Source organism: Hippocampus bargibanti, linkage group LG06 (genome assembly GCF_051943395.1).
Source record: "Hippocampus bargibanti isolate YZ-2025 linkage group LG06, ASM5194339v1, whole genome shotgun sequence".
Lineage (NCBI taxonomy): Eukaryota > Metazoa > Chordata > Actinopteri > Syngnathiformes > Syngnathidae > Hippocampus > Hippocampus bargibanti.
This window is the reverse complement of record NC_142739.1, coordinates 30122040-30138531: the sequence shown is the minus strand read 5'-3', so window position 1 is coordinate 30138531 and position 16492 is coordinate 30122040. Positions and strand designations below refer to the sequence as shown.

Genomic DNA, 16492 nt, shown 5'->3' with positions numbered 1-16492 from the left:
TCCAAGAATCGTGCTCGAAGTAGACATGTTGAACATTATAGTGTTTAAATGGATATATTATACTTGTATATGTTATATACTCCCACTACTCATCGCCATAATAACACAAACAAAAATGCTAGTAGTGGTACAAGTTCAGGCTGGTTCAGGCTCATTCTGTACGATTTGTGCACATTTCTAGATGTATACGGCACACAAGAAAGTCTAGTAAACGCAAAAATTGTTCAATATAATTTTGAGATATTTTCGTCATTAAATATTTAGCAGTCATGTTAAGGCATATCCAATATCCAATATCCATATCCAATCTAATTCAATAGAAAACGTTGCTTAAAAACAACAGATTGACATCGTATACTATCCTGTCGTATAAACCTCGCGGCAGCCATTTTGAATGGATTTCGATTTACGACCGTTTTGTCAGAACGGAACCTGGTCGTAACTCAGATGTTACTTGTATAATATATAAATATATGCTTCCCAAACGTAGCATGTACAACAAGAAAAAATGTAAGAAACCAAGCTTGCCATAATGTGTGTGAAAGCGAGCGAGGGTGATAAGGTGCTAAACTCCCAAGCAAGGATATGGGGGGGGGGGACTATTTATAATACTCTGAAATGGGAGCCCCAAGCATGTGTTTCTGTCTGTCAGGAGGGCGCCGCTTGTTTTTTCGGTGTTGGTGTTGACCTTCTTTCACACTTTTGGCTTCGCAAAAGTTCTCCTCACCAAAGACCTCTCGGATCTTTCTTCTTCGTTTGGAATCTCTATTTTCTTTTTCAGCTGGACTCGTCGTCTGCTTTTTCAGAGTGCAACTTCTGTATTTTATTTTTTAATCACCCCTTGTCCTCCATTTGTCCTCCACGTCTCCTCGTGTGAGGCTTTTCGAGGCTATGCTATCCTCACCCACTGTTATCCTCCAGCCGTATGGATTGCCCGTCTACCCGCAGACGACCACCTGCTATCCCAGTATTGTCCAGGTAAAGTCTAAGAATAAGAATAAGAATAAGAATAAGAATAATGTATTTATATATGGATTGGATTGGATTGGATTATATGCCTTTATTTAGTGTATGTATTTAAGGATATTTTTATGTATGTTTTTTGTTTTTTTAATGTATTTTTTTGTTTGTTTATATATATATATATATATGTATTTATTTATGTATTTATTTAGATATTTATATATGTATTATATGTATTTATGTACGTATTTATTTAAGTGTTTGTTTATGTATTTATTTGTTTGTATATATTTACTTGTTTATTTATGCATTTATTTATGTATTTATATATGTATTTATGTATGTATTTATTTAAGTGTGTGTTCATGTATTTATTTGTTTGTTAATATATATTTATGTATTTATTTTTGTATTTATTTATATGTTTATATGTATTTATGTATGGATTTATTTAAGTGTTTGTTTGTGTATTTATTTGTTTGTTTATATATATTTATGTATGTATTTATGTATTTATTTGTTTTTATTCATGTATTTTTATGTATTTATGTATGTATTTGCTTGTTTATATATATTTCTATATTTATTTATAGGTTTGTTTATTCATTCTAATAATGAATTAACTTCCGGGTTGAGTGAATGCTGGCGCATGTGGCTGCCGCTACTCACCCACAGAAAAAATATCCTGTGACTGTAAAGTGTCCATGAGAGTTTTGAAAGGCGCTTAGAAATGAAAAGTATTATTATTATTATAATAAGTTTTAATTTTTAATTAATATAATAATAATAATAATCATCATCATCATCATCGTAAGTTATCTATTAGCTATCTATTAGCTAGCTAGCTCACTTTCTGTCTATTTCAGTTACTTCAGGGTTAAGTGAACGCTGGCGGATGTCGCTGCCGCTGCTCACACGCAGAAAAACTTATCCTATGACTGTAAAGTGACCTTGAGAGTTTTGAAAGGCGCTTATAAGTGATTTTTTTAATAATTATTATGATGATGATGATGATGATGATGATGATGATGATTATTATTATTATTACTGTAGCGTACCTAATCTTGAGTCCGTTGCTCTCTGCCATGCTAGCAAACCGTGCACTAGCATCATAGCGCTCGCAACCTGAACCGGTCATCAAAGTGGGGCTCGCAACGTTATTCCTAAAAAACAAATAAAACCTCAGAGGAAGTGTAAACATTTCAATAACCTGAAAAGAGAATTCAGCCATTTTCTTCTCAACACGTTTTTTTTTGATGAGAAATTCTTAGCATGCCGTTATGGAGGTATAGCCTCAAAATCTTTTACACTATTTGCGCTTTCTGAAATTTATGTCGCTAAAACGCTGCCAAGTGACACATTTTAGAGTCGCTCCGCCGCTTAGCGCGTGAACTTGAGTGGTGTTTGTTCACATTAGTGGGACATGACGCAATTTTGACCACTAGCTAACTATGCATGCAGGGTACATTCCAATTCGGCTTCACAATACAGTGATACCTCAGCTTACAAAAAGCGCCACGGTGGCTGGCGGACTAGTTTTGGTCACCACCTAACTTTGAGTGCAGACATTGTTTGTTATCAAGTGGAGTACTTTTGCTATTATGCCCACCACAGGCTAGTGTGAAGTCGACCATTGCTAAGTGTGGCTAAGGGTGTTTCTGTGTTGTCTAAGCAACAGTCTCAGGCAATAAAAGAGGTTGAAAAGCTTCTGTTGATTTGGATTAACAAAAAGCAGCTCGCAGGGGACAGTGTGAGTGAGGGTATTATTGCCGAGAAAGCACGGCAACTTCACTCGGATATCATCAAGAGGCAACTGCATCAACGACCATCACAAAAGTAAATAAACTGTTCTGTGTAGCTCTATCTCTTGTTTCTATTTATAATAGTATTTTATTTATGTATTTATTGTATTCTATTTATAATTGTATTTTAGTTATTATTGTATCTATGCTTGTCTGTGATTGTAAAATGTCCTTGAGAGCTTTGAAAGGTGCTTAAAATAAAATGTATTATTATTATTATTATTATTATTATTATTATTATTATTATTATTATTATTATTATTATTATTATTATTATTATAAAACACCTTCATTATACAGTACAGGTGATTTCTTTAATTGCAATACAATACAATAGCACATTATACATAAAATAAGGTATATTTTGTGTAGTTTAAAGGCTTATTTAGTAGAAAATTTTCTTTTATGTGGACCTGGGAACGTATTATTCTCATTTTAATGGTTTCTTAAGGGAAATAAATGTTTGGCAGGCTAACTTTTCGCCTGACATACACTTTTTGGGAACCAATTAAGTTCGTAAGCTGAGGTATCACTGTACTCAATTTCAAACACGTATAAAGTTTTGCTTGGAAGAGACTTTTTTATGCACCTATAAACTGACATGGCATTTGTTGAGGGGGGGGGGTGTCCCTGACATGCCATCAATGCCACCATTTTGTCAGCTTGTATTTTTAGGTTGTCTATCCTGAGCGTATAATCACAAGAGGGAGATTCTGTCACCTATCTGGTTTTTCAGCCATCAGCTCGTCTTAAAATAGAGGGGGGTGTCAGGTGGGGGGGGGGGTGCACGGGTCGGCTCTGAAAAATAAGATTGACAAAATGGTCGCGGTGATAGCGCTCGCTGGAACGTGGCTCAACGAAGCGCCGCGATCAAGTATGAAACGGTAAAAGTCATGGCGATATTTTGAAAATAACAATAAGATGTCCATTTTTTTTTAACTTCAATAGTTCGCAAATTTGCATATCGTTTCAATGAGCGAACACGTTAGCTCACAGTGCAGAAATTGTGTTTTAAAGTCCAGTTCCAGCCAAATTAATCAATAAGTCGTTTTCAAATCTGAAGTCAAGAATAATGACTGTTAGTGTGGTTTAGGTACGACACTTTCAAATGTTGTTTCGGACTTTAGCGAGCGTCATGGCACTTGACATGCTTGATTTGTTTTCGCGGGCCGATGTGGCGGCCCAGATTTGGCCCACAGGCCTTGACTTGGACACCTGTGATGGAAGGGATTAGCCAGCTAGCTGAATAGAAAGAGCTAGCTCACTAGCTCATTAGCGAGCTCGATCGCTAGCTTGCTGCCTCACTATCTAGCTCAATGGCTAGCTCGCTAGCTCACTAGCTAGTTTGATCGCTACCTAGCTATCACACAAACTAGCTCGATCTCTAGCTAACTCACTAGCTAGCTCAATTGCTAGCTAGCTCAATCGCTCAATCTCTAGCTAGCCTGCTAGATAGCTAGCTAGCTTGATAGATGGGCATGAAGTTTGATTTGCTTTCACAGCACGAATAAGATGTTGTGGCGGGCCAGATTTGGCCCCTGGGCCTTGACTTGGACACCTATGACCTCAGGGATTAGCCAGCTAGCTGAATAGAAAGAGAGCTAGTTAGTTAGCTCAATTGCTCGCTAGCCTGCTAGCTAGCGGTAAGGGTCTGATGCATGGAAATCTGGCGACAGCTGTCCCGGCCTGCAAGCTGTCGACCTTTGAACCCCGAGTTGACAGCTGAGGTGTTATAGAAGGAGAACGAGGCAGACATGACGCCTGACTATCAAAAGACAAAAGGTTGGGGGCTGTTGGGGTGGGTTGAGTGTTTCCTTTTTCCGACGACTTGCTACCTACCGCCTTGAAAAGAGACGGAGCACGTGTACTTTCTATTTGAATCGAAACGAGAGTGTCTGATGGAATGATTGACAGTCCCAGATGAGCAGGGGGGGGGGGCATCCCTCCTCGGCCCCTTTAAGCCCCCCTTGTCGTTGGTGGGCTAACCATTGGACGCGATTGGTGGAGGGTGAGCTAGCTAGCACTGCCACTTTATCTGTCCTTTTCTCTAGCTAGCTAGCTGGCTTGGAGCTAGCTGCCTTAGAGCTAGCTGGCCTGAAGCTAGCTGGCTTGGAGCTAACTGGCTTGCAGCTGGCTTGCTTGGAGATAGCTGGCTTGCTAGCTAGCTGGCTTGGAGCCAGCCGGCTTGGAGCTAACTGGCTTGCAGATAGCTTGCTTGGAGCTAGCTGGCTTGGAGCTAGCTTGATTCTAGCTAGATGGCTTCTAACTAGCTGGCTTATAGCCAGCTAGCTTGGAGCTAGCTGGTTTGGAGCTAGCCGGCTTAGTAGTTAGCTGGCCTCTAGCTAGCCAGCTTGAAGGTAGATGGGTTGGAGCTAGCTGGTTTGCTAGCTTGATGTCTAGCTGGCTTGCTCTCTAGCTGGCGTGCTAGCTTGCTATTTAGCTGTCTCGCTAGCTATCTGGCTTGCTAGCTGGCTGGCTAGTTAGCTGGCGTTCTAGCTCGCTGACTTGGTAGCTAGCTGGCTTGCTAGCTAGCTCCAGTATCTGGTATCCATCCATCTATCTCCATGTCCGTCACTTCTAATACCCCCCCCCCCCCCGCCCCGCTTCTTTCTCTCTAGGGGAGTCCCACGCAGGAGGCGGGTCCAGGCGCCCCCGACCCCGCCCTGTCTCAAGTGTTTGCGGCGCCCCCCTCCTACCCTGCGCCGGTTCAAGGTCCGGCGACAGCGGCGGGCAGGCTGCCGCCTTTGGATTTCAGCTCGGCGCACCCCGGCTCCGAATACCCCGAGCACGCCCAGCTGAGGGTCTTCCAGGGCCCTCAGCTGGAGGGCGCCGAGACCCTGGCGCCCAGCAACACGGTAGGAGGCGCAAAAAAAAATGACAGTCACATGACCACAATATCATGCGGAGCTGCTCCATTCAATGTTTTCCATGTTTTCTAGCTAGCAAAGACACCAGTACGCGGAATGTTAACTCATTCACTGCCAAATGATCTGCAAAATAATAACAAATAAATAATAATAATAATAATAATATATTAAGCACCTTTCAAAACTCTCAAGGACACTCAGGACCCACAAAATATTAAGTTTTAGGACTACATAAACATTAAATACATCTTAAGAAACCTTAGACTCGCTTCTTTTATCAGAAAAAAAGAGTTATTTCCTAAATGATATGGGTCTGTAGTTATATGATCTTGAAATGAGGGCGTCTGTACAAAATAAAATCCATACATATTGGTTTATGTGGCGCTTGAAGCTGGAACAAAGCGCTAACATGGAAAAAAGGGGCAACGCTACCCCCTTGTGGAAGGGAAAAAAAACCATTGTCAGAGGTCTGGCCAGTGCTTTATCGGCACCCAAGCATGCAAAAATAAAACGAATTTGGGAATGGCGGTCTATGTCATATTTTCAATTCATTCTGATTGGCTCTAATTGCTGACTCACACAAAAAAAAAATACAGTGACTGTAAAGTGTCCTTAAGAGTTTTGAAAGGCGCTTAGAAATTAAATATATGTATGTATATTATTATTATTATTATTATTATTATTATTATTATTATTATTATTATTATTAAAGGAGGTAAAAAACAGGTGATTCAAACCCAGAAATTTGTGACTGTGAGACACCCGCGCTAACCACTACACCAACGTGTTGCCCTCACTCATCCAGGCGGCCCAAAAACAAAATATCACTTCATTTATTTAAAAATATCACAGGTGCCAAATATGATATTTGCGACTTGGACGTGACCCCTGACCTCAAGGGGTGGTCCGTTCCACTTTTTCCAAGCCCAGAAATGTCGCCCACGTCGAGAAATGCGCCACCTGTTGGCCCAAAAGCCACACGGAGCATATTTGTCTCTCTGTCTTTTGCTGCTAAATGAATTTAATGGTGGTGTATTTGATGACGATACAGCACCCCCTCGCCCCCCCCCCCCCCCCCCCCCCCCCAGACACACAAGGCTCCACGAGGGGAGAAAGTTGAAGCGTCGCCATGGAAAAAAAAGGGGGAGACTGGATGACACCCACCCGCCCCCCTCCCATCCTCTCTCCCACTCTGAAATATCCCAACACAGGTCCACAAACGCTATTCTGCATGGTGACGTGACATCACCACTTTGCTCCCCCCCACCCCCACCTCTACCTCCCCCATGTGCGTGTGTGTGCGTGATTGTGTGTGTGTGTGTCTGTGTGTGTGTGTCTCCCCCTCCCACTCTGTCTCCCCCCACCCACCTCCATGCATCTTAACGATGACACTTTCCCTTTAAAGGACAACCGACGTCACTTTTTTTGTTTCCTAACTGACAGCAGAAAAACGTTTTAATAGCATCTAAAATACCCAAAACACGCAGTATGATATTTTTAGTCAAATGTAAAACACCAATCAAAATGACTTAAAATGTCCAAAATCTGCAAAAAAAAATGAAACCGGAAGTCGCCAGTTTCAGAAAGTCCCGCCCCCAGTTGGTGACGTCACGCCAAGACGTCTTGCATTGCTGCAGAATCAAAACAATGGCTTCAGATTCGGAGAATATGCTTTCTTGTTACACATCCAGTTATGAATATGATTCAAATAGTTCTGAAGAGGAAAGCATACATGTTTGCAATCGATTCAAGAATTTATTGCGTGCCATTATGAGGCAACATTGAGGGGAAATGTCTCACCGAAAAAGAGGCACAAAATGGCGACCTCCTGTGGCCACCTCCATTTCCACAGGCTGATAAATTCCGTAAGTGGAGCTTGGACGCCCTCTTCTGGCGGCTTTTGGGTGCAACACAAGGTCCCCAGACCAAACAAGTACAGCAAAATACATTGACGTGAACGAAGGACCGCTACAATGCATCTTTTTTACGGTCAAGGGCGGTCCTTTAGTGACGTCATGTACGGACTCGTCTCCAAGTCAAAAACAAGACTTCCGGAATATTCAGCACGAGTCTTAAAACGTAAAATAGAGCTATATGCGGTGGAATCTTTGTAAAATACGCTCAGTAGAAGTCACTGGAAGCCATTTTACAAATTATGGACACAACTTGTCCGTCCGGAGACGTCGGTTGTCCTTTAACACTTGGCAGAAGAGCAGCACCTTGATCGCAGACTGACTGACGCCTTTGGAACGTTTACTTGCGCGCTTTTCCTTTATTTATTTATGTAAATGCCATTTATTTATTTATCTATTTGATTATTTCTTTCTTATTTAATTACTTTGTCGGTCTATTTATTAATTATGTAACTATTTATTTATTTATTTATTTACTTATTTATCTGTTCATCTATCTATTTATTTTTATTGATTTATCCGTTTATTTATCTATTCCTTTATTTATGTCTATATTTATTTTCAAAGTCAAAGTCAGCTTTATTGTAAATTTTTTAAATAAAAAAATATTTTTTTTTTGTCAATTATTTTGTTTATTTAAGTTTAATGTATTTAGCTATTTTTTATTTCATTATTATTTTATTCATTTGTCCGCATATTACTTTATTTATTTATTTGTGTATTTATTGGATTGGATTTGCCTTTATTATTATTTATTATTTATCTTTTTATCTATTTTTTTTTATCTTGATTTATCCATTTATTCATCTATGCGTCTATTTATTTGTTTATTTCTTTATCTATTTGTTTATTTCTGAAGAATTGTATTCATTTCTCCACCTATTTATTCATTTATGTGTTTTTTTATTTCTTTATCTATCTATCTATCTATCTATCTATCTATCTATCTATCTATCTATCTATCTATCTATCTATCTATCTATCTATCTATCTATATTGATTTATCCATTTATTTATCTATTTATTTGTTTATTGCTTTATCTATTTGTTTATTTCTTAATTATTTTATTGATTTGTCCACATATTTATTCATTTATTAATTTATTTATTAATGTATTTTTATTGCTTTCCTTATTTATCTGTTTATCTATCTATTTATATTGATTTATCCGTGTATTTATCTATTTGTTTATTTATTTACGTATCTATTTTGTTTATTTCTTCATCTATTTCTTTATTCTTTTATTAATTTGTCCAAATATTCATTCATTAATATTTTTTCTTTTGTTTATTATTCTGTTTATCTATCTTTATTTATATTGATTTATCAGTTTATTTATCTATTCATCCATTTATTTACGTGTTTATTTATGTGTCTATTTATTTATTTATTTATTCATTCATCCGATTTTTCATTTATTTATTTATTGATTGTCTCTTTTTGTTGTTGTTCTTTCAAGCTTTCTGCTCTACATTCAGGCCTCACCCGGAAGGCTAATAACGCTCTCGTATGCCCTTATTTGCCCCCCCCCTCCATTGCCATGTATTGATTAGCACCCCCTCCCCCCTCCCATTTGAAAGCATTCCCTCGTTCTTCACGGAAACGCGTGATTGCACACAATCGATGTGAGCGCACAAGGAGCATCGTGATGCATTGTGACACACTTGATGTTTCTTTTGCCTCGTGACTTTTGCCGAGATTCGTGTGCATGGGACAGACGGGTTTCATCAGCTTCACTTGGAGCTGCTTGGGGAAGCGGGAGAAAGCAGGACTGGGGAAAGGAAGAAGTAGAAAAGCAAAATACAGGAGCAGCCACTGTAAAGGCAGCCACTCTCGCGGCGCCATATTGAACTCAAAAAAACAAAAATAAGAAAATAATATGACAACACCAAGACACAATCTGAAGCTATCTATTTTGCTATCTATTTGCTATCTGGGTAGCTAGCTATGTAGCTGGCTATTTATTAGCTATATGGCTATCTCGCTAGTTAGCTAATTATCTAGCTGGCTATACTTTAGCTATCTGTTAGCTAGCTAGCGTTCTATCTATTTGAGTTACTTCTGGGTTGAGTGAACGCTGTCGCATGTGGCTGCCGCTGCTCACCCGCAGAAAAACTGATCCTGTGACTGTAAAGTGACCTTGAAAGTTTTGAAAAATGCTTATAAATCTTCTTCTTTTCCTTTTGGCTTTTCCCTTCAAGGGGTCGCCACAGCAAATCAGTGTCCTCCATCTTTTAAATGAAATGTATTTTATTATATCATAATAATAATAATAATAATAGTTGGCTATCCATTAGCTATCTACTAGCTAGCTAGCTAACTTTTGTATCTGTGTAATCTGTGTTAATAGTGACATTCAGTGTATTAGCTAACTATCTAGCTAGCTAGCTATATAACTATCTAGATGGCTAGCTATCTGTTGGCTATCTATTAGCTATCTACTAGCTGGTTAGCTAGCTTTCTATCAATTTACTTCTGGGTTGAGTGAACGCTGGCGCATGTGGCTGCCGTCGCTCACCCACAGAAAATTTATCCTGCGACTGTAAAGTGACCTTAAGAGTTTTGAAAGGTGCTTATAAATGAAATGTATTATTATTATTAAAAATTCTGCTAGCTTAATGGTAACGCACAAGGTAAAAATCAGTCTAGAAGTGTTTCCGACTGGCATGTTTTGGATGGCCCCGCCCCCTTTTTTATGATTATTATTTTTATTCATATTTTTTGACTTGCACAGCTCCTCACAGATGCCTGACAGGGATCACTGGTTGCGGAATGCTTTCCGGTTTGGATCACCTGATCTGGTGGTTAATGTCTTGTCTAATGTTATGCAACGCAAACAGGAAGTGATCAGATTTCAATCCGTGTCATCCACCTTTCTACTTCCTGTTTTTGTTTACACCCGTTTCCTTTTATTCTACTCGGCTCGGTCATCCATCGCCATTAGGAGGATGCTTTGGCAGCCGTGACCTCTGACCCCCAAGCTTTGAGCGCATCGGCGGCATCCGGCGGCGGGAGCGGAAGTGACGACGAGGGAGCCGGGAAAGCCCAACCTAAACGCCTCCACGTGTCAAATATCCCTTTCCGCTTCCGGGATCCGGACCTTCGGCAGATGTTTGGGGTACGGACGTAAAAAAAACGTCAGCCATTTTGGGGGCAAAGTGATGATTTTGGGGTCGCTGTGCTCCTTCACGACTTCTGTGATACGACTGTGTTTACGAAGCAATTCGGCAAGATCCTGGATGTCGAGATTATATTCAACGAAAGGGGGTCAAAGGTCAGCATGGCACAATTTTGCACGTCATCCGAGAGGGAATTGGGAAATATCGGAGATAATGACGTAGATTCACGCAGGGATTCGGCTTCGTCACCTTCGAGAGCGCCGCCGAGGCCGACCGAGCGCGGGAGAAACTGAACGGGACGATCGTGGAAGGGAGGAAGATCGAGGTGACACACACACACACACACACATACACACGCATACACACACAAATTGGTTTCCATAGCGATGAGTCAGACATGTTTTTTTCAAGAATAGACCATTTGGTTACAGTGGGAACACAATCGCAAATTATTATTATTATTATTATCATGGTCATTATTATCATTTTTATTATTATTTATTGTTTGTTATTATTAGCATCATTGTTGTTATTATTATCATGATCATTATTATCATTTTTATTATTATTTATTTTTTGTTATTATCATCATCGCTATTATCATCATCATTATTATTACCGTTATTTTTATTTATTTTTTTATCATTATTATCATTGTTGTTATTATCATCATTATTATTATTACCATTACTATTATCATTATTATTCTTATGATTTTATTATTACCATTATTATCATTATTATTGTTATAACAATTGTTTATTATTATCATTAGTATCATTATCATCATTATTACCATTACTATTATAATCATAATAATTATTATTATTATTATAACTTTTTTATTATTATTATTATAATGCTTTTTATTATTAGCATTATTATTACAATTTTTATAATTAGAATTATTACCATCATTATTATGATTGCTATTTTTATTAGCATTTTATCATCATTATTATGATTATGATTATGATGATGATCATTGTTATTATTATTATTATTATTATTATTATTATTATTATTATTACCATTATCTTTATTATTATTAATATTATTACAATGTTTATTATTATCTTTATTATAATCATTGTTATTATTATTATTATTGCAACTTTTATTATCATCATCATTCAAATGATCATGATCATGATTATTATTGGGTGGCATTGTCTTTTGTCTTTTGTCTTTGCAGGTGAACAACGCCACTGCAAGAGTCGTGACCAAAAAGCCACAGACGCCGCTGGTGAATAGCGACCTTACAAGTAAGAAAAGGCCTCATCAATTCGATCCATTTTGATCATTTCTCGACTGTGTGACTGATTGGTTGTCGTCCGCGCAGCTTCTGGCTGGAAGCTCAACCCCGTCATGGGCGCCATGTACGCACCAGAACTCTACACAGGTCAGTAAATTAATAAATAATAATAATAATAATAATAATTATAATAATAATAATAATAATAATAATGGAAATAGTAATGTAATAGTAGTAGTAATAGTAGTAGTAATAGTAGAAGTAATAGTAATAGTTGTAGTAATAGTAGTAGTATTAGTCGTAGTAATAGTAATAATAATAATAGTAATAGTAGTAATAATAATAGTAATAGTAGTAGTAATAGTAATCATAGTAGTAATAATAATAATAATAATAATAGTCGTAATAGTAGTAATAATAATAGTAATAGTAGTAATAATAATAGTAGTAGTAATAGTAGGAATAGTAGTAATAATAATAATAGTAGTAGTAATAGTATCAATAGTAGTAATAATAATAGTAATAGTAGTAATAATAATAATAGTAGTAATAATAGTAGTAATAGCAATAATAGTAGTGACAATGACAATGATAATGATAATGATAGTACTACTACTATTACTATGAATAATAATAATAATAATAATAATAATAATAATAATAATAATAATAATAATAATAATAATAATAATGGTAGTAGTAATAATAATAATAATAATAATAATAATGGATTGGTCTGCTGTTGTGATATAGTGGCCGGTTTCCCGTACCCGGTGGCGGCGCCGGCGCTGGCCTATCGGGGCTCGGCGCTGAGGGGTCGAGGGCGGACCGTCTACAACACCATTCGCTCGGCCGCAACAGCCGCTGCTATGCCCGCCTACCCCGGGTAAATCCCCTCACCGATGACATTCTGACTTGAACTCATTCACTGCCATTTACGAATTTATTCGGGAATTGAAAATAGGACGTAGAGCGCCATTCCCGAATTTGTTTGGGTTTTGTTTTTTCATGCTTGGGTGTCGATAAAGCGCTGGCCATGGCCTCTGGCAATGTTTTTTGCTTTGTTCCAGCCTCAGCTGTTGTTAAAGCGTCATATAAATCAATATGTATTCCTTAGCGTAAAAGCACTACTTTTGTTTTAACGAAGCTCCTCAACTCACTTCAACCTAGTTTCCCTGGCATTAACTCATTCACTGCTATTCACAAATTTATTCGGGAATTGAAAATAGGACGGAGAGCGCCATTCCCGAATTCGTTCGGGTTTTGTTTTTATCATGCTTGGGTGCTGATAAAGCGCTGGTCATGGCATCAGGCAATGTTTTTTTTTTCTTTTCCACAAGGGCGCAGCATTTCCCTTTTGTCCATGTTAGCGCTTTGTTGCTGCTGCTCACCCGCTGCAAAAGTTATCCTGTGACTCTAAAGTGTCCTTGAGAGTTTTGAAAGGCGCTTAGAAATGAAATGTATTATTATTATTATTATTATTATTATTATTATTATTATTATTACCACCAACTTCACTCTGCCTGTCATGAGATGTATTTTCCACATGATGGCGCAATTGAACAAATGAAGCCTGGTGAGGCTTCGGTCCAAAAAGTGAACCGTTTTGATGGAATGCTTCATTGCTTCATGATGCTTCGTTTTACCATCACGTCTAAACGGTACCGTGGACCTCCTGTAACGGTCTCAAAATATTTTCACCTGTCGCAATCAGGGTGGTGTATCAAGATGGTCTCTATGGAGCGGAAATCTACGTAAGTCAGCGTCCATTCAACTTGTCGTCGTATAATAAATAAACGCTAACATGACGTATTCCCGCGCAGGGAGGCTATCCTACTGCGTACAGGGTGGCCCAGACGGCGTCGCCGGCTGCCGCGGCGACCTACAGTGACGGGTAGGGCGATGTTTCGGAAAAACGATACAGTATATTGTCGCCTGGAACTGATGATGAAAAGATTACATGTATTATTATTATTATTATTATTATTATTATTATAAGTGAATCTTTTTATCTTTCGTCACCAGGTATGGCCGCGTGTACGCCGCCGCTGCTGATCCTTATCACCACTCGGTAGGACCGACAACCACATACGGCGTTGGCACCGTGGTGAGTTCACCCACGCTCAGGGTTGTTGTGAATTTGGGGGAAGCCATTAAAATGTTTCATTTTTTTTCCATCTATTACATAACAAATTAATGAATAACTAGTTTTCAAAATTAAAATAAAAAAAACTGTTATTGTGGTTTACATACGACAATTTGAAATTTTGGTTCCGACTTTATCTAGCAAAATGGCACTTGACATGCTTGATTTGCTTTCGCGGGCCGAATAAAATGATGTGACGGGCCAGATTTGGCCCCCAAGCCTCGACTTGGATACCTATCCTATATACATGCTCCTTTTGTCGGCCTAAAAATATTTTTTTCTTGCCGCGAGCCACATTGTAGTCACAATTTCCTCTCAAGGGCTGAATTTGGGGAAGCCATGAGAATATTTCATCCACTATACATATTCCATCTAGAGCGCACGACAAATTAATGAATAACTAGTTTTCAAATTTGAAGTCAAGACTTATGACTATTATTGTGATTTTCATAGCAAAAATATACATTTTGGTTCAAACTTTAGCTAGCATCATGGAATTTCCCAAATTTGATTTGCTTTCGCGGGCCAAATAAAATGATGTGGCGGGCCAGATTTGGCCCCCGGGCCTCGACTTGGACACCTGTTTGTAGTCATCCCCAGTTGAAATTTAACCATCAAACACAGAGAATTCCATGTTGTGCATTTCACCAAACCACATACAGCAAGACACAAAATGTTGCTAGCTTAATGCTAATGCGAATGACAAAACACCATAGGCAGGCGAATGAAATTAGCATTGATGTTGCGGTAGGGCCAAACTGAATATTAGCTCTTTAGAAATTGTCAAAAAATCACTCACTTTCAACCCCCTCCCCATCCCGTTGTTATTTGTATTATTCATTTTATGTATTCAGTACATATATAATATTCATTATTATTAATTTTTGATTGCATTTCATTCGCAGGCCAGTTTGTACCGAGGAGGATACAACCGCTTCACTCCTTATTGATAAAGCCGACTGTGATCTGGAACGCTGCACACAGGAAGTGGACTGAAGTTGTAAATACTGTGTTTTAGTTAACGCTCAGCGCAGGCTTTGCGTTATTTACTGTATGTTATTTATGGGAGATATCTTTTGTCAAGGGTCAAATTGTACATTTTCATACGTTGTTTGGATGATGTGTCGAATCTTTATTTAAACGACAACCGACACCATTTTTGTTTCCTAAGTGACATCATAAAAACGTTTTATAGCATCTAAAATACCCAAAACACACAGGCTGATATTTTTAGTTAAATGCAAAACACCAACAAAAATGACTTAAGTGTCCCAAAACTGACACAAAATGAACTCGGAACTGGGCAGATTCAGGAGGTCCCGCCCCCTTGTTCGTGACATCACACCAGGATACTCCTTCACAAACTGCCTTGCTCCAGAATCAAAACAATGGCTTCAGAGAGTTCAGATTCGGAAAAAGATCATTTCTTGTGACTCATCCAGTTATGAATATGATTCAAATAGTTCTGAAGAGGAAAGCATAAATGTTTGCAATTGATTAAAGAAGTCCTTCCGTATCAATTCGAGCCGTCTGGACTCCAATGTAGCGTCCAGAAAATACAAAAGATGGCGCATAAGCGCCGTTGGAAATGGGCTGATTTGTCCACTGGGAATTTGTGTCAACTTCCACCTCCTTTATGCGTGTGACCGCAATTGGCTGTGACACACAACGATTCACCATCGCGTTATTTATGTCGTTTTCCTTCTAATTTCGCCATCAACACGGTGCTTTCAGACGAAAAAAAGTACCCAAAATGCATTGTGTGTCGCTTTGTCGGTCAGGGGCGTTCCAGACGTGACGTCACTTACGGCATCGTCATCAACTCGAAAACAAGGCCTTGTGAATATTTAGCGCGAGTCTTAAAAGGTCAAATATGGCTATATGCGGTGGAATCTTTGTTAAATGCGCTCAGTTTGAAGTCATTTTACAAGTTACGGATGCAACTTGTCCGGTGGTGCCGGTTGTCCTTTAAGTGTGTGTGTGTGTGTGTTTGTATTCGTTTGAGCATTTGCGAGAGATAAAAGTGTGATATCAGTTTCACTCCGAGATGCTTTTTGTGCCGTTGCGGAGTTGAAAAATCAGATTGGATTGGGGTTTCAATTGAGTTTTTTTTACTAACTAACTACCTCTTTTCTTTTGGCTTTTTCTTCCTGGTTTCGTCGTGTGTTTGTGTGATGTTTACCTCTCAATAAAATGCTTTTCAGCTAACTTTTTTTGTCATTTCCCAATTAAAATTCACTTGTGTGGCTGGCTGTCTTTTGACTTGGATTCCTTGACCATAACAGACCTACTATACCTGTCAACTTTCAAATTCTCCCCGTATTTTATACGTATTTACGTAATGTACGGCGTACTACAACTTTTATATGGGAAACTTTTTTTTGTAAAATTGTAAACCAATCTTCCAAAGACCATTTTGGGTTAAA

General features: G+C 38.4%; 1 protein-coding gene across 1 annotated transcript; it reads left to right on the top strand.

The window, feature by feature from the left end:
• Positions 1–605: 605 nt before the first annotated feature.
• Positions 606–16272, top strand: rbfox1l (RNA binding fox-1 homolog 1, like). The gene is made up of 12 exons (XM_088998069.1): positions 606–978; positions 5384–5620; positions 10491–10664; positions 10767–10820; positions 10898–10990; positions 11861–11930; positions 12008–12067; positions 12674–12806; positions 13635–13674; positions 13744–13814; positions 13946–14027; positions 14972–16272. The coding sequence occupies exons 1-12, from the start codon at positions 892–894 to the stop codon at positions 15014–15016; spliced, it is 1146 nt and encodes a 381-aa protein (XP_088854195.1). The 5' UTR covers positions 606–891; the 3' UTR covers positions 15017–16272.
• The last annotated feature ends 220 nt before the right edge of the window (positions 16273–16492 follow it).

What these genes read in the sequence shown, in the direction of transcription:
- rbfox1l (XM_088998069.1), top strand. Translation starts at nt 892, where the DNA reads ATGCTATCCTCACCCACTGTTATCCTCCAGCCGTATGGATTGCCCGTC. An exon ending in TGGAAGGGAGGAAGATCGAG is followed by an intron (nt 10,991 to 11,860) that starts GTGACACACACA and finishes TTGTCTTTGCAG; the next exon opens with GTGAACAACGCCACTGCAAG. An exon ending in GGTGAATAGCGACCTTACAA is followed by an intron (nt 11,931 to 12,007) that starts GTAAGAAAAGGC and finishes TCGTCCGCGCAG; the next exon opens with CTTCTGGCTGGAAGCTCAAC.